Source organism: Lissotriton vulgaris, chromosome 11 (assembly GCF_964263255.1).
Source record: "Lissotriton vulgaris chromosome 11, aLisVul1.2, whole genome shotgun sequence".
NCBI lineage: Eukaryota > Metazoa > Chordata > Amphibia > Caudata > Salamandridae > Lissotriton > Lissotriton vulgaris.
The window spans coordinates 840,186,673-840,205,337 of NC_141699.1; the positions used below are offsets into that span (position 1 = coordinate 840,186,673).

The following is an 18,665-nucleotide window of genomic DNA, read 5'->3' on the forward strand; positions in this document are numbered from 1 at the left end:
AATACCCCTTTACCCAAGAACTGAAAACTGACCCTGAACCCTAAAAATACCCCTTTACCCAAAAACTGAAAACTGACCCTGAACCCTAAAAATACCCCTTTACCCAAGAACTGAAAACTGACCCTGAACCCTAAAAATACCCCTTTACCCAAAAACTGAAAACTGACCCTGAACCCTAAAAATACCCCTTTACCCATGAACTGAAAACTGACCCTGAACCCTAAAAATACCCCTTTCCCCATGAACTGAAAACTGACCCTGAACCCTAAAAATACCCCTTTACCCATGAACTGAAAACTGACCCTGAACCCTAAAAATACCCCTTTACCCATGAACTGAAAACTGACCCTGAACCCTAAAAATACCCCTTTCCCCAAAAACTGAAAACTGACCCTGAACCCTAAAAATACCCCTTTACCCATGAACTGAAAACTGACCCTGAACCCTAAAAATACCCCTTTACCCAAAAACTGAAAACTGCCCCTAAACACTCAAAATACCCCTTTACCCAAAAACCCAAAAATGACCCTGAACCCTAAAAATACTCCTTAACCCAAAGTTAAATAATATTATTTAATTAGCAATTAATAATTAATTAACAATAACAATAAAGTAAATATATTAGCACATAAGCTGTAATTAATATAATTTAATAATTAATATCATTTTTCCCCAATTAATTAATTAACAGTAACTAAAAATTATATATATAAATAAATTACTCTAATAATGTAATTAACTAACTAATATTATTTAATTACCAATTAATTACTAATTTAAAATATGTACCAAATTATATTAATTAATTAACTAATTAATATTAATTATTTGCCAATTAATTAGTTATAAATATTTAAAAACATATATTAATTAATTAATTATTATTAAATTACTCCCCACCCTATTCCCCTATAAACCCACATCCCGCTACAGAAAATATATATCAATTAATCAATTAATTATTTCCCAATTAATCAATATTAATTAGCAAATAATTATAATTAATTAATTAATACTACTAATTATTAATCAACTTACCATAATTAAATTACTTCCCACCCTATTCCCCTATAAACCCACAACCCGCTCCGGTACTAAAACATCAAATTTCCTTATAAATTTCTATATTATTATAGAAAATGTATACACATATAATAGTAATTATTTTAAATACTTAAATTAAACATATAACACATACATAATAAAAAACTATAAAATAATACAAATATCGATATTAGTGTCATCGAAATTATTAACATCGATATATATGCTATCGATATTACTAACTTCGATATTACTTACATCGATATTAAGTATTTCGATATTACTTACCTTGGGTCGATATTCTGTCCTACGATATTCTTGCCTTCGATATTATGCTCCTTCGATATTTCAGACTCGATATTATGGTAGGTCGATATTTCAAACTCGATATTTTGACTGTCTACCGTACCAGCAGATTTATGGACTGAATGTAAAATTACAATTGATTGGCCAAAAGAAGAATATCCTAGAGATGCAAAAACAGTTGCTCCAGGTCCAGAAGTAATGAGAAAATATCACCAAGTTATAACCTTTTTGAAAAACAAAATTCTGCCGAAAGAGACGGATTGGTTAAAAATCGATAGAACTATACAAGAATCAAAGAAATCTGTACATGTGTATTATGAAAGATTGCTTCTAGTTTTCAAATATTGTTGGCCTAATGGCTAAGGCGCTCAATCTCGGACCTGGGGATCTGAGTTTGAGTCTCGGTAACGACGCCAAACATCCTGTGATTCTGGGCAAATCACTTAATCTCCCGTGCCTAATAAAAATGAATGTGTGTTCTCATGTAACGTAACTAGTGCTATGTAAATCGCTCTGATACCCGATTGGGGTCAAAGTTCGCTCTAAATAAAACTCTGCAAAATAAATAAATAAATAAATATAGTGGATATGGAAACCTAAGTAAAAAAGATATGAGTCATTTTGTATATAGGTTTGTATTTGGTTGGAGACCCAAAATAGGAGATATGATAAGACACCATATGATGTGTTGGCAGTCCAGCTCGGTTGATGATGTTTTGGTAAATGCGAAATATTACAGTGATGATATTGAAGCTAGGCAGCGTAAGTTGAAAGAAAAAGCGATGTGGGCACAAGTAAAAGTCGGGGAAAACAAGAGGCACAATTTACTAATCAGAATAATAATGGGAGTCAAACGAAATTTAAGAATAATATGAGTAAGGTAAAAGGACAAATGAATATAGAGGAGGCTAAAAAGAAATGGCTATGTCATAACTACGGAAAGATAGGGCATTGGAGGAACGAGTGTAAGTTACCCCCAAAGGTTAATCCGGAAAATAAATCATTGACTCCACAGGTGCAGAGTGATGTAAATCAACAGTCTCCACCACAGCAACAGGTAGTCACACAGCAGATTCAGGTGCCACTACCACCTCTCCCACAGAGTGTTAATCTTCAGAAATACAGTGCAAACACAGGATTCTACGGAGGAGAGTAGGTAAAAACATTGCCGCGTGTGACTGCTGTTTCGCAGTATTGGCTGAGATCGGATGGGAATGTATCCGATGAGAGTTGTTGACGGTGCCTAGGAGAGGAAGTGGAGTGTGTGCTTGGTGCAACTCTGGAGGTAGATCAATCTGGTCATTTTGTGAAGGCAAAAGTGAATGTTGTAAATGTTACTTTCCTAGTGGACACAGGTGCTACCCGTTCTACAATTAGATCAGTAGAAATTCAAAACCTTCCTCTCTATGGAGTCATAATCCAAGTTGCAGGTGTGACGAATAGGCAAAATAAAACCCCACTAACACAACCTGTAGAAGTGGAAATTGGTACTTTCAAAAAAATGCATCGTTTTGTGGTATGTGACAGCAGTCCTGTAAATTTACTTGGACGCGACATACTGTGTAAAATGAACTGTGCCATTCATTGTTCACCAGATGGTATAAAAATTACCATGTCAATAATTGATTCAGAAAGAAGTGAAATATTCCCTGTGTTTGACAGAGAAAAGATCCCAATTGAATTAAAAGAAACATTTAAAGAGGAGGTGTGGGATTTCACAGGAGAAGAAATAGGGCTAATGAAAGGAGTAAGTCCAGTAAGAATCACTGTAAAAGAAGATGCCATATATCCAAATGTCCCACAATATAAATTGAAAGCCAGGAATAATTAAAGGAGTAACACCAGTGATTAACAAAATGATTGAGCAAGGAATTCTGAAAGAAATAATGAGCAGTCCATGTAATTCACCAATCATGGGGGTGAAAAGGCCAAAGAGCACCTTTAGGAGAGTACAGGATTTACGAAAAGTGAATACAATAATTGTCCCATGTTGCCTGATTGTACCAAATGCAGGCTGTGATATTATATCAAATTCCATATGATGCAGAATGGTATACTGTCATTGATTTGTGTATTGCATTGTTTACAGTTCCATTACACCCTGACACCCAGCCGATTTTTTCTTTCCGGTGTGGCGAGCGTATTTTGGCATTGTGCCGAATTCCTCAAGGGTATACTGAGAATCCTTCAATTTTCAATCAGATACTGAAAAAGTCATTAGAGAGTTTGAACATGCCATCAGTATTGGTGCAGTATATTGATGACCTGTTAGTGGTGTCAAAGACCAAAGAAGGTTGTAATTCAGGTACTATTGCACTATTGAACTATTTGGCAGAAGGAGGAGATAAGGTGTCTCCATCAAAATTGCAGTTTTTTCAACAGGAAGTACAATATTTAGGTCATAAGATTGGAAATGGAGTGAGAAAAGTGACTTCAGAAAGAATCAAAATTATCAGAGGGATGAATGTATGGTTGGTTACTGGCGATAATGGATACATGGATTTTCACTAATTGCAAAACCTTTGCAGAGATTGACAAAAGGAGATGTGAAAGACCCTATAGTGCTAAATGAAAAAGAAATGGAAGCATTTGAACAATTGAAAAACAGTTTATGCGAAGCGCCAGCGCTAGGCATGCCTGATTATGAAAAAGAATTTGAACTGGATTGTAGTGAGAGAGAAGGGTGTGCATTATCAGTTCTGATTCAGAGACATGGAAGAATGAGAAGACCCATTGCATATTTTTTGGCAGTTTTGGATCCAGTAGCAAGAGCATTGCCTGGGTGTCTGAAAGCAGTAGCTGCTACAAGTGTGAGTTTGAGTGAAGGTGTTGTGATGGGTTATCCAGTTAAGGTGTATGTGCCACATTCAGTGGAAATACTCCTTACCCGAACAAAGACACAATACATGACCAATAATCATGTGACCAGGTATGAAAAGGTGATTTTGGGTGCAGACAATGTGACAGTTGCAAGATGTGTCAATGTGAATCCTTCCAACTTGTTGCCTGATACTTTGGATGTGGAGGTGAAAGATGATATTGATCGCAAATGTTTGGATGTGCTTGAATACTGTACCAAACCAAGACCTGACGTTAAAGATGAACCTTTGGAGGAATCAGATTATGTGCTGTGTGTGCATGGTTCCTGTTTATGAACAGATGAAGGAGCTTTCAGTGCTGCATATGCTGAATGTACGGTAGCAGATGTCATGGAAGCATCTTGTCTGAAAGGATTACATTCTACCCAAGTGGCTAAGCTGATTGCTTTGATTCGAGCATGGAAATTGGGTAAAAATGTCAGTTACCATAGTGACTGGTAGTCAATATGGATTCGGAGTGGTCCACGATTACGGACAACTTTGGTCCCAAAGAAGCTATATGACCTCTGCAGGATCCCCCATCAGAAATGGTGAGTTTGTGAAAATGCTGCTTGAAGCGATACAGCTACCAAAGAGTATTGCAGTGGTGAAGTGTGCTGCACATAAAAATGGAGATGATTATGTCACTGAACGTAATAGATTTGCAAATGCAATAGCCCAATATTGTGCAAGCAATTTAGCTTCTATCAATCGGGACAAAGAAAAAGAACATGTATGAAGTCCTTTAATGCTTACTAACATAGTTGAGACTTGGCAGGAAGTGAAACAATTGCAGGAAGAGGCAAGTGATGAGGAAAAAGACAAAGGTTGCAGACAAAGAGAGGAAGATGAAATTTGGGTATATAAAGATTAAAGACCAGTTATGCCCGATAGCATGATCTTAAATATGGCCTGAATGTATCGTGGATAAGCACATATTGGCAGGGATGCAATGATTAGACTTTTCAGACAAACTTGGTATAATCCCAAGTTTCGTGTAATCGCTGAAAGTTTGTGTCAGCGATGTCTGATTTGCCAACAATTGAATCCAGGAAGAAAAACTGTTGTGAGTTTGAGAACCATAGGACGGGAGGGAGGTCCTTTTACCCAAATGCAGTTGGATTTTATTGAGATGCCACCATGTAATACATTGAGATACGTCCTTGTGATCATTTGTTTGTTTTCACAATGGGTAGAGTCTTTCCCAACCAGGATAAATGATGGAGTAACTGTAGCAAAGCTCCTGTTGAGAGAAGTGATTCCACATTTTGGATTTCCAGTGACAATCAAAACAGACAGAGGAAGTCACTTTCAAAATGAACTGGTACAGTTGATTTGTGAAGCACTGGATATTTGTCAAAAATGGCACTGTGTTTACAGACCAGAAGCGTCTGGGGTAGTTGAGCAAGTTAATGGAACAATCAAAAACAGACTTGGAAAAATGTGTTTGGCCACTGGATTAAAATAGCCTGATGATTTATCACTTGTTCTAATGACCTTAAGGAGCATTCCAGGCAGAAAAACAGTCCTAAGTCCTCATGAGATACTGATGGGATGAATAACGAGACAAGCATTTGTACCTGTCAACAAACTGCTGGCTATAAATGATGGTATCATATTGGATTACTGTAAAGGCCAGTCTGGCACCATCACTTCTGTGTTTCACCAGGTTGGAACTGATGCGTGTACTCAGGAAAAACATCCAACTCATGACTTGAGTCCTGAAGACTGGGTCCGAATAAAAGTACACAGAAGGCGAAATTGCCTGGTTCCTCGTTGGGACAAACCATTGCAAGTAATTCTGGTCAGCACTACTGCAGTGAAATGTTCAGTTGTGAAAAGGTGGGTACACGCCAGACACACCATCCGAGTACCAGAACCTGAGAATCAGAATTTGGAATAAGTAGATACAAGTTCAGACTCTGATGCAGAAGAGATAACAGACAAAGCTCCAGATAAGAAAGATCGACCTGTGAGGTGAAATCTTGAGATATCAGACACAAGTTCAGAATCAGAAACAGAGACTGAAATAATTTAAATTCCAGATCTTGAAGATCGACCTGTAACTCGACATCTGGAAGCAGAAAAAACCAGTTTGGACACTGAAAAAGAACAGAGTAGAACTGGTAAAAGTGGAAGACCTGAAAATCAAGCAGAAAGTCCAGAGAAAAGAAATATTGATCTTGAAACTGGAGAAAAGGAAGTAACTCACAATAAGGATTTTATTCCAGGTACCAGTTAAGGAGAAATTCCTTGAAAAAGAACTGAACTAACAAGAGAAAAACAAGACTCAGAAGCTGAACCAGAAATCATGAAGTTCAAAATAAGAGGAAGCGAAAAGAAATCTGAGACTTAGTCTGATGAAAGTGAAGGAGAAACAACTTTGAGAAAAAGTCCTAGAAAGAGGGCTTGGAAATTTGAACGTGAAATAATAGAGCCTGCGATTAAGAAGCCCAGAAAGGGAGACAACTGGCCTACAGAAATTAAAGGACTAAAATTCAAGTTGATCAATGCAAATGGAGATCTAAAAGAACAAGTTAACAAAAAAACAAGTCAAGAAGGTCAAAAAGAAGGAAATAAAGACATTTTGCAAAGACCTAAAAGAGTGAGGAGACCAAATCAAAAATATAAATCACATGAATGGATTTATATATCCTTGCCTGATAATCAAGAAATTGAAGGTAGCCAAGAAAACCAAAGTGACTCTGGTGAGTGAAAAAGGCAAAGAAAGGAAAAGAACTGTGTTTAAAATAAGAAATTAAGGATGGCCAATTGAAAAAAGTTAACAAAACAAATGAACAAGAGACATAATGAAATAAAGGATTTAAAAGGACACATATTTTTCGTGTGCAAAGTAGTAAAGAGACATTATAGAGAAGGACTAATTGTAAAAAAAAAAAAAAATGCCTGCAAATGATACTAGTAGGTCCAGATGTGGGATGTTATGCAAATGGTGTAGAATGTGGTTAATTTGCACAGGTTTATTATTGCTTATATGGATCATTTTAGCAATGTTAATTTCTGTTTCATTCAAGTTTTGAACATTCATATGGAAAATAAAGTGACAATAAGAGTGAAAAGATACATGATGTAAAGAGTAATGTAGAGTTGGTAGATAAAACTGAAGTACACAAAGATTGATCTATTAATGATATTTCAAAGAATGTTTTTTCTAGACTGTTAAGAGAGTATGTTGAAACTATGGATGTCCAAGACTGCTATGTCTGTATGCAGTTACCTGAGTCTGTATCAGAGGGGGTAACATATCACCACCTTCCTTTGACTTATGGAATGACTTGTAGTGTAGTAGCTAGTTTGTTTTACAAAACTGGTAAATTAGAATATTACTATTCTGATGTTGATGACATTTTTGCTAAAGTTCCTGTAGTGCATAGAATGAACAAAATGAATCCTGCTAAAGTTTTAGGAGAATTTTTCCTAGAAATTCATGAATTGGCTATAGAATAAGCGTTTTGGAATAATCTAACATGTAAATTGAAAAAGGCAGAAAAAGCATTTTTAGAAATGGCAGAAGACAGGAGATTAGTTTATCAAATAAAAGCTACTGTAATTAAATTTAAACCATCCTTATTGAAATTTGATAAAGAAAATTATGTTAAAGGTGATATTAATGTTGCATTGGGAATAGATCTTCCCCAACAGGGAAAACTGTGTATTCGACGAGATAATACAGTGTATGATAATTATTTTGTGGGAGAAAGTGATTGCAAAGACACTTATAGAATTATTGGGGGAAGGGGATTTAAAGGGGGAAATGTTCCTGTTTTTCCTGGACTTAATTTTTTATGTGGTAACAAAGCTAGAGATTGCCTGATCACTGGTATGGGACTTACTATGTGGGTCTTTCCCAAAATTTTCCATGTAGATAGAGGTACTAATGGGATTCATGAGATAGGTAAACCATTAACACCTAGGAGAAAAGAGAGTTTTCTAGAAATAGTAGGTGATATTTTTGGAGCACTGATACCAGCAGTGGGTATATCATTTAATGCAAACAAAATTTGAAAATTGTCAACGATAGTAGATCGTGTGTCAACAAGTACAGCTGGAGGACTTTTAATGGTAAATACTGAAATGGTTGCCATGAGAGCTATGGTAATGCAAAATAGACTTGCTCTTGATATTTTATTGCAAAAGAGGGAGGAGTCTGTGGAATATTGAAAGTGAAAGCAATATTGGGTTGGCTGCGCACAAGCTTCTTGTTTATCTTCAGTTTAGGATTTTGTCGCGTGCCACGGAGGTTTCACTCTCTGGACCACAGAGTGTCTTATATGACCACACATGCGTCCTCTATTCTTAGAGGACGACCATCTGGATGCTGCAATGTATCCACAATGATTTGTGAAGCAATTGTTCGATAAATACAGATTTTTATTCAATCCATGAATATATCCTTATGTATGTACAATGCTTAAATCATCCTCTGATATTTGTCAGAAATTGTAAATGATATTCCCAATGCATTTCATGCACACATGGGCACTTCATAAGGGGAAGTCTAAATGGAAGCAAAAATTGTCTAAATGAGGGTCCACATCCTAAAATTCATGTGCTTAATTCTTAAATTGAGGCAGGTTCAATTATGCCTAATATATTGATTTCCAAGAGAAAACAGACGTTGAATACCATGCACTATGTTAGTGTCTACTATCTTGCCAAAGGTTATGATAAAAGGATTGGTGCAGAACGTGAAAGCTTGTTATGATGCATTGTTTGTTGCTAATGGATGAACTCGCGGGTGGCGTGGTGCCGGACATAACGATGAGCATGCAATGAATCAGTGCATTCTAACACTGATAAAACGTTGTTCAGAATGTCATGATCTATGATGGAATCATAAATCTGGTACATTTCATGCATGAAAAAAGTTAGTGCGTCGTTTTATCAATGAAGCATCACAATGTACGTTGATAATAGTACAAACATTGTGCCATGCCAGTGTCTCTGCGTGAAACGGATTAAAAAAAGGTGTATTTAGCTCATGAATTTGGGTGCCTGGATTTTACCTTCCAGTAGATAATACCGCGTCTTGGCAGTGTATTCCGAGTTTCGCTGGTGTGTTTGTTCGTGTGAAACGCCATTTATATCGGGGGTCTATCACAGAGTTATATGACCTGTTCCCGAATGGTTAAAATGTATGGGCGCCATCTTATAGTGGGTTAGTGTGATTTTTATCAAAATACATATTTCTATAACCGATTAATCGTGGTTGCTAGAGGCAGATAAAAATATGTGCATGTCATGTATCGATCATGACTATGTGAATCACAGTGGTTGAGCGCCTTGCTAGTGTGGGTTAATGTGGAGTGTTAACAAGGTACAGTGTTTGTAACAGCTCTAAGTGATAACAACTTAGAAACGTTAGACTGTAATTCAGTCAAGTCTGAGGATGGGGTGCAGATACTGGGAAAAAGAACAAAAATGTACCCTGGAGCACATAATGTAAACAGAAAAAATGAAAAGGCATGAAGTGTCAAAAACTAAATTAGAACAAAATTATTAATGCATAAATGGCAAGATCATGGTTCAAATGAATGATCACAGGTAGCAAGCAAAATCCAAGCGATAATTGAGTCCCTTTGGTTTCATTAAATCTGTCCTATAGATCCAATCGTTTTCCCTCTGTAAGTGGACTTTGTTGTTGTCTTTCCCTTTGATTTTCGCCACAACGTCTAATATGGTAAATTTCAGTTGAGCAATGTTGTGTTGTCTTTCATTGAAGTGAGTCGCTACTGTTGATTTGATGTTTTTTGTACTGATATTGCTTGTATGTTCAAGTATTCGAGTCTTTATTTTTCTGTTGGTTTTGCTGACGTAAACCAGGCTGCAGGGGCATTTCAAGAGGTAAATTACATTTGAGGTGTTGCAGGTAGCTGTGACATTTAGGGGCCCATTAGGATCACGGGCGGATCGCCACCGCCCGCATGGTGGTGGCGATCAGCCCGTGATCCGACCCCGCCCCTCACCCATTTTCCCCCCCATATTACTATGGCGGGGGACCCCGGCAGACGGAAAGACCGTCCTCCGTTTTTCCGCCCCGTCAACGAGTTGACCGGGCGGAAAAGGGCTTAATATGGTGGCGGTGTCTGTTATACACCGCCATCCATATTACTATGCAGGTGGGGACATGCCTTTTCCTGGCGGCAACACCGTGACGGAAAGGCATTTGGTGTTTGACATTGGGGGCCTGTTGCGGGCCCCAGGGACTCTGGGGGTGGGGGGTGCACATGGGGGGTACCTATGGTACCCCACAGCACTTCCATGCACAACATGGCAGGCACCGCGCGGTGCCTGACTTGTTGTGCTTGGAAGTGCACAACATCCCTTCCTGTCATTGTGGCGGGCGTTGCTGGGTGCACCACCCGCCACAATGACAGGAATGCAGGATGTGCTCACCACTGTGGGGGGCGCATCCTTATTGCCCCCACGAGACCCCGCCCTTATGGCGGGCAGTCCCGTTTCCCGATAGGGTGAGTCCTCTCGCCACCCTAATGACCCCCTTAGTTTTATTGGTGTCCCACTCAGGGGGTGCATGAAGGTGCTGCCTTTAATAATACTGTGGCAATTGCTGCAATTATGGCAGGGCATCGTTCCTTTGTGTGTGACCGAATTTGAGGAGTTCCTGAAAATTATTACTACTTGTGTAGGCAAACATTGGTTCATTACTGAAAATACCTTTAAAGTCCGGTTCACCAGCGAATAATGGCCAATGTGTGCAGATAGCTCGTTTGTATTGATGGCTCATAGTGGAATACCTTGATACTACGACCATTCTAGATTGTTAATTTTTTTAGCTGGTTGTAATAATTCTCCACGAGTTTTGAGGGAGCATTTCATCACTGCTTGTTCAAGTATCTCCTTCGGGTATCCGCGTTCCTGAAATCGACATACCATGTTTTCGGTCTGCTTCTGTAGCTCAGTGTGTTCAGATACTATTCTTTTTACTCTGAGGAGTTGCGAAAGTGGTAGATGATTTCTCAATGGAAGCTGGTGAAAACTTCTGTAGTGCAGGAGGTTGTTCCTTGAATAAGATAGTTTAACTTTTATTCCCTTTTCTGGTCAATAATACTTCTAGATTTGCAATGGAAGAGTTATCAACCTGGTAAGGAAACTGTATTCGTTCATTGATTGTGTTCAGATGTTCCAGAGCCATTTTCATATCCAAACATGTGCCTCACCACAGTACAAAATTATCATCAATGTAACGTAAAAATAAATGGGCGTGTTTGTTCAGAGTGTCCAAACTCAAGATGTGTCTGTTCTCAAACACACTCATGAAGGTGTTCGCATAGACAGGAGTTGCACAATTGCCCATCGAAGTACCTGTTAGTTGCAAAAAGTACTCTTCTTCCCATCTGAAATAGCTCTGGTATAGTGTGAAGGTTAAGAGCTCCATAAGGAATTCTTGAAAGTTAAGGTTTAATTGTGATTCTAAGAGGGGCTTTTCGACTGCATCAATCCCTAAGTTGTGAGGGATGGAGGTGTAGAGGGATTTAATATCAATGGTGCACATCCATACTTCTTCATTGTCAGGCAAATTAATTTCTTCGACTTTATTTTAAAAGTCAATAGTGTCTTTGATGTAGGTGTTCATCTTTATCACAAATTCTTGCAGGTGTGTATCCAGAAATTTCCCGATTGGTTCATGTATGCTTCCTTTTGTTGTAACTATTGGATGGAAAGGTGGATGTTTGAGGTCCTTAAGGATTTTTGTAAGCATGTGTAAAGCTGGTGTTCTTGCATGTGATTGTATTAGGGATTTTTTGATTTTCTCAGTTATTATTCCTTCTTTGGTGGCTTTAGAATCTGGAGTAGTTGCTCTTGGAAGTGTTCAGTTGGATTGTATCCTAATGGGATGTATATCTCTCTGTCATTTACATGTAAATTGACTTGTGATTTGTAAAAGCGTGTATCCATTAGCACTAGAGCTCCTCCTTTATCTGCCCTTTGACAGAAGATATTAGGATTGTTTGAAAGTTTCTTCAGTGTGTTAAGTTCTTTCTTGGAAAGATTGTGCAATTTGGAACGTTTCTTGAAATCTAATTTCATGATATCATTTTTAACTAGATTTTCGAAAGAGTCAAACTGTTGTCTAGCATTTTAGGCTCAAAGCGTAATTTACCGATTCATGCCCTTATATAGGTACAATTCCCATTGCCCTTATATAGGCATAGAAATCATGCCCATGCCCATGTTTAGACATAACCCATCCAGTCCAAATACAGGCATGTCTACTTCCACTAGTTCCAAAAAGCCAAAACGATTTCTTGGAAAACCCGGCTTCAGCAGCCAGGGACATCCCCTTAATTGAATATTGATGTATCCTAGAAATCATGGAGTTATCAAAGAACTACCATTCCCTTGGGGTTCTTTGGTGACGTTATTATGTCTGACTTTACTTCAAACTAGGCACCTTCAAGGTATAAATATGCCTACACTTGCCCTAGCAAACACACGGTGTATCGGAGCAGCTCGACTATCTACTTGCCCGACGCAGCTCACTACAGCAAGTGCCGAAGGAAGCCGACCCTCCTGCTGACGCACTGACACAGAAGCTGTCCTTTCTCTCGCTGAGAATCCAGCTCCAGTGTTTCCAAGCTCCCCTTGGGAAATCGAGTCCCGAGACAGAGATACCAGACCTACTTCATTCTAAAATCAAGGTACGGAGCTGATTAGACCCTAAGAGAAATCTTGGATAGATTCTTGGCAAAGAAACTAAACCTATGCTACACCATACTTACTTCTTCCCTCGTACTAGTCCTAGGTTAGGTACATTGGGGTAGGCGTATTTTAGAAGCACCAGTTGAGTACTTTTAGTCTTTGTTATTTATGTATGTATTTTATGGCTTAGAAACCATACCATGCATTTACAGTATTATTTTATAATACTCTTCTTACTGTACACATTATACTTTACAGTCAGTATTACGAATGTAGCAGTTCATTTCTTTTGCATGAGAAAGAAGCCTGTTCAATAAATCCTTTTTATTGAAAACGCCCGTCTCTCTATTTCTCTTCCCCTCTGATGAAAGGAAGCATGCACGATTGACTGAGTAAAATATCTATCTATTGTTTACACAACTCTGAAGATACGTTTATCTTGTGGAAACAAAGTTGTCATGTTGATACAGCATGAGTATGACATTGGATTGCAATACAGTGAATGAATAGAACACGTAGGAGATTTACTAAAGATAAAAGTAAACTTAGGGTCTCTCGAGAGCTACAAAAATAAAAGGTTTGCTATTTTTATTTCTGACTATGACAACATTGGTTCTTTTCAGATGTTAATAAAAGATAAGGGACACCTCAGATGGCATTTTCATTGTTTTTGATGAGGAATGCATGATGTAGGTACGTTGTATGTTGCGCCATTTTCTAATGACGGTGTCGGCCCTAGTCCCCTAGACTTTCCCGGGGGAAGTTCTCCAAACTGGCAAAATCCCTTTTGGACCTGGCTCCAGTGCCTAGAGGCTCTATCTAAGCTCCCATCTCTGTCTTCATCTCTCCTTCCTCACTATTTCTTTTTCCTCTGTGCCCTTTTCACCTCTGCTTTCTCTTGTATTTCATCATAAATGCTCTGATTTAGTTTTGTTTGTGTATGTTCCAATTTTGCCTTACTCTTGTGTTTGTGCCAGTATTTTTCATTGCTTTTCACCCATTTTGTTCTTGGCCTTTTTCTGATTTTGTGCCCTTATGCTGACTTTCCTTATTTTTGTGCCAGTATTTTTCATCGCTTTTCACCCATTTATCTTTGCCATACTGTCCCATTTGAGCCCTGTTCGTGCCCTTTCAGCACCTCCCTCCCTCACCATCACACCTAATTACTCCTCACCGTGCACCTTTTCTGCTCCATTCTGTTCCCACCTCCCTGCTATCCTCCCAGCCCCACCCACCACCTCTTGTGTGTATCCCTTTTCCAGGACCTACTTAATGGCAGTTGCAGTGCAGACGCTTTGCAGCTGCAACACTGGTTCTCTAAATGTGCTCCAAAGGCAAGCCTTTCTGCACTCATCCAGGCCTGGGCTGTCCCTGGCACCAGAAACCCTTGTCCTCCCCTGACCCACTGCTAACACCCGTGCTCCTCCATTCTCTCACCCCAAACACTGCTCTTCATCCTGCTGCAATGTCACAACAATGGAAGGAGCTGTCACTGCACTTCCTTCCCTTTCACCTGCACCACCACCCCCACTATTCCTACACTCACCATAACAACACCAACAGCATCCAACACCCCACACATTCAAGCTACCACATACCAACATCCACCTACATCCTAATCCTTGATATTGTGCATGCTCCTCAACACCTGCTCATTCACCAACCACTCCAAGGAGGTCTGAGACCTAAAGGACGATGTTGCCCCAGACCTTCTTTTTCTCATCAAAACATTGCTAACAACAGCATCAACACCTGACATTGCTGCAACCATCCTCACCAGTTACGAAATCAGTCAGCAATACCTTCAACATATTCCAGGAGGAGGGATTACCATGATATTCAATGACTCCATCAGCTGCGCCACCAACCAGGAATCTGGAACTAAAAACATAAAACAAATCAACTTCATACTGCAAATCACAGCCAACTTCACCCTGATGAGAACCCTAGTGTACCAACCACCAGCAGCTTTCTGGAATTCATCCCGTCTCTAATCATTGATTCAACCAATTACATCCACTTAGGGGACTCAATATTCAACTGGAAAACCTGGCTGGCTGCAGCTCAAGTGCACTTCTCGAAAGTCTCATAACCTCAGACTCATCCAACATGTCTCAGCCACCACCCCCTTACTGGACCCCATTTTTTCCTCACTTAATGGTATCATGATAAACACAGCCACTTCCATCACCTGTACTGACCACACCATTGAAAGTTTCTCAATCAACATATCCCACCAAAGAAGAACCACCATGCCCTGGCCGCTGACACTAGAGCAACATATCTGAGGTGGAATTGGCTTCCCCCACCCACAATAAACAACCAGTTGACATCGGGCACCTATTCAGCAACAGCAACAATTTCAACACCTGGATCACAGCTTGTGCCTTGTCCCTCACCCGTTGGAAAAGAAGCCAAGTAGCAAGAACACAAATGCAAGCCAGCTGATACTTGGAGGAACTCAATATGACCAACCAGCACTGCAAGCAACTTGAATGGAGGAGGAGAGAGAGCCCAGAAGAATCAGAACAACAAGTATTTAAATCCATTTGAAGGTTGTACCACCAGCAAATCAAAAGGAAGACCCTAACTGAATGCATCAACAACAACTCCAAGAGCAGCAAAGAAATCTTCGCTATCATCAAGGACTTCACCACAACAGCAGCAAGCATTAGCAACATCACCCCAAACCTAAGTGTGCAAGTGTGCAATGACCTCTCAGACTTCATCTGCAAACAAATCACAGCCATGTACACCAACTTGGGCCCACAATGGCCCACAATGGCACCTCATCATCCTTGCAATTAGTACTCAGCATTGGACACAAGCAACATTCTGACAACATTGAACCCAATCACCACACAGGAAACCACAGCAATCATAAAGAGGACCCACTTGAGAGCCCCATCTGTCCCTTGCCCCTACCATGTCTTTGGTAAAGGTTCTACCCCCATCAACAGAGCCCTCACCCCCATCCTCAACACCTCTATCGATGCAGCCTGGAAACATACAGCTGTCACAGCCATCCTGAAGAGACCCTCAGCAGACCTAGCCAAACTACCTAATTACCGATGTATCTACCTCCTACCATACCCTGCCAAGGTCCTATCAACAGATGCCTCGCTGACAATCTCATCAACTACCAGCTTGCTGACACCACACAATCAGGCTTCATGCCAAACTACAGTACTGAGACAGCTCTTATCACTGCAACAGACAATATCTAGGTGATCCTCGGCAGTGAAGAACCAGCAACCCTCCTCCTGTTTGACCTCTTTGAAGCCTTCAACACAGTCTCCCATCCCACCCTGTTCAGGCAACTTTACAAGACAGGCACCCAAGGACCAGCCCTCCAGTGGATCTACACCTTTCTTACTGGAGTGACGCAAACAGTGAACATGCCACCATACTTTTTAGAAGCCCAGAAACTCATTTGAGGAGTCCTCACTCAGGCTGTTTCTCAACATCTACAGGAGGCTACTCGTAGATGTCATCTGTGCACACAACATCAACATACTGACCTCCACCAAAGACACACAACTGAACACACAATACCTAGAAAAACTTCTATTCGTGCATGGCCGAAGTGGCCACCTGGTTGAAGTCCAACTGCCTCTAACTTAACCAAGAGAAGAGTAAAATGATGATATTTGGAAAAGACACCTTGCTGTGGGACTCTGACGGGTGGTCTCTGGGCCTCGGACCCCCCTACACTATCAGCATTCCATGAAGAAACCTCAGGATCATTTTTTAACAGCAAGCTGAACATGCCCGCTTAAGTAAACGCTGTTGACATGGCTTTCTTCCACACCCTGAGGATGCTCAAAAAGATATTCAAGTGGCTACCCAGCAACACCAAGAAAGCAGTCAACCAAGTCCTACTCACCAGTAGACTGGACTACAGGGACACTCTGTAAGCGGGAATCACCAACAAACTCACAAAAAGACCCCTGGCTGTCCAGAACGCAGCAGCCAGACTGGTACTCAACCTACCATGCCCATCTACCATCACACCACACCAAAAGGAAATACACTGGATCCCCTTACAGAAGTGTATGCAGTTCAAGCTTCTTATCTACCTATACAAAGCACTACACAACACATGTGCAGATCTTCAATCAAGCTTACCTGAACATCGGCATGAAGTTCCATCAAAGGTGGGTTGATGGAACTTAATGCTGATGTTCAGGTAAGCAGCACCACTCCTCATCTGCTAATCCGAACTCTTACTAGTGGCCTTGCCACACATATTCAAAAGCAGATCAGGAATCAGGAGGCTGTGCCTTCTCACGCATCACTCCTAAAAGCATGGAACAAACCCCCACAGCACATTAGAGCCTCCTCATAGCTTCTTGAATTCTGCGAAAAGTTGTAAATCTGGCTTTTCGCATAAGGCCCTGAAGCACCTCCTATACAACTGCAAATTGTCACGATGCCCTTACAGGTTATGTGACCATATAAAAATCCAATGAACATAACGGTACATGACATGGCATGACATAACAGTACACGTGTTCTCGTGTTTATTTGCATAGAGGACTTCCTCTTCCAGTTGCTGTTATTAGAATGGTAAAGAGTGTAACTATGCCATACATTTTCCAACAGACATGGTAGACATATTTATAATTTTCTATTTATAATCTTTTCCAGGGTTCCCGGACTTCTCTACATACTCTGCATCCTGCTCGGATTCACACTGAGAGAACAAGTCCTCTTACTGAATGCAGCTTATCAGAGACACATGAGGTAAAGTACTTTTGTAAACAATATAAAACAACTAAAGTCAACAGAAAGCTAAGTTGAAATACCTTTTTAGATCTCAGGAACAGATATGGCTGTCACTGTCTTGGTTCACACTTCAGAAGCAAGTAGTCAGTACTAAAGTCAATTCATGGTATAGTCTGTGTTTTAATTTTTCATTTCCTTGTAACTCCCAACCTACAGATGAGCGTCAAGCCACATAATCTCATTTATATGACATGATCAAAAGTTGTTAACCTACTCAGGGGCAAGCATGTGATTCTAATGTATATTTTTGGTAAAGTATGTCATCAGAATAGCCCAAGGTATGGAAATGTATTTGCCTTAGGCTAAGACACTGGAAAAACTCGCCCCCCCCATCTGGGCCAATGCACTAAATAGTGTAATGAGGTCTCCTTGAAAGTCTCTGTTTTTACTTAACAGGCACATACAGACAGCCAGAGAGTTGAGGAAACAATACTAATGCTATGGCTGTATATTTGAACACGCATTGGTAAAGCATTGGCAGTGTGATTTTGTGGAGGGGTGAGTGGGTGAATTTGATAATAAGCTAAAGGTTCACTGCATGCATGACTGAGGTCTTGGTTAAGCATAAGGTGAGATACTGAGTTCATCAATGGATGCATGGATGAAGTTAGTGTATTAATGAGTGGCTTGGTAAATTTGTGAATGCATAAATGGATCTGAAAAGGTTGCACAAACCATGCAGGTTGAATGTACAAAAGCAGCAGTAATAGTGATTAAAAGTGCCAAGGATGACCAATATTACTGCAGGCAAGTATTTCATTAAGGCCGCGCCCAGTGCCCCCATAAATGCAGACCATCCATTTACATAAATGATCAACAACATTATGCAAGAGCAAGCATTATACTAATGCTCTCATGACAGTGCAGGAACTGCACAAGAATAGATGCCCAGAGCAGTAAACTGGAACACCACGCTTACGGGATTATGCCGTAACCTTTCATTGAGTGCACAGACAGAATTTGGATACCTCTTACCTTGGATGTTAT

At 40.0% G+C, this 18,665-nt stretch overlaps 1 protein-coding gene across 6 annotated transcripts in view; it reads left to right on the plus strand.

Annotated features, from left to right (window-relative positions):
- LOC147683571 (galactose-3-O-sulfotransferase 2-like) overlaps positions 1 to 18,665 on the plus strand; it is a 692,139-nt gene that overhangs the window by 459,359 nt on the left and 214,115 nt on the right. For all 6 annotated transcript variants that reach the window (XM_086943976.1, XM_086943973.1, XM_086943975.1 and 3 more), the window contains one exon: positions 17,541 to 17,636. In XM_086943976.1, coding sequence (XP_086800102.1) covers positions 17,541 to 17,636 — 96 coding nt within the window. The remainder of the gene's footprint in view (positions 1 to 17,540; positions 17,637 to 18,665) is intronic.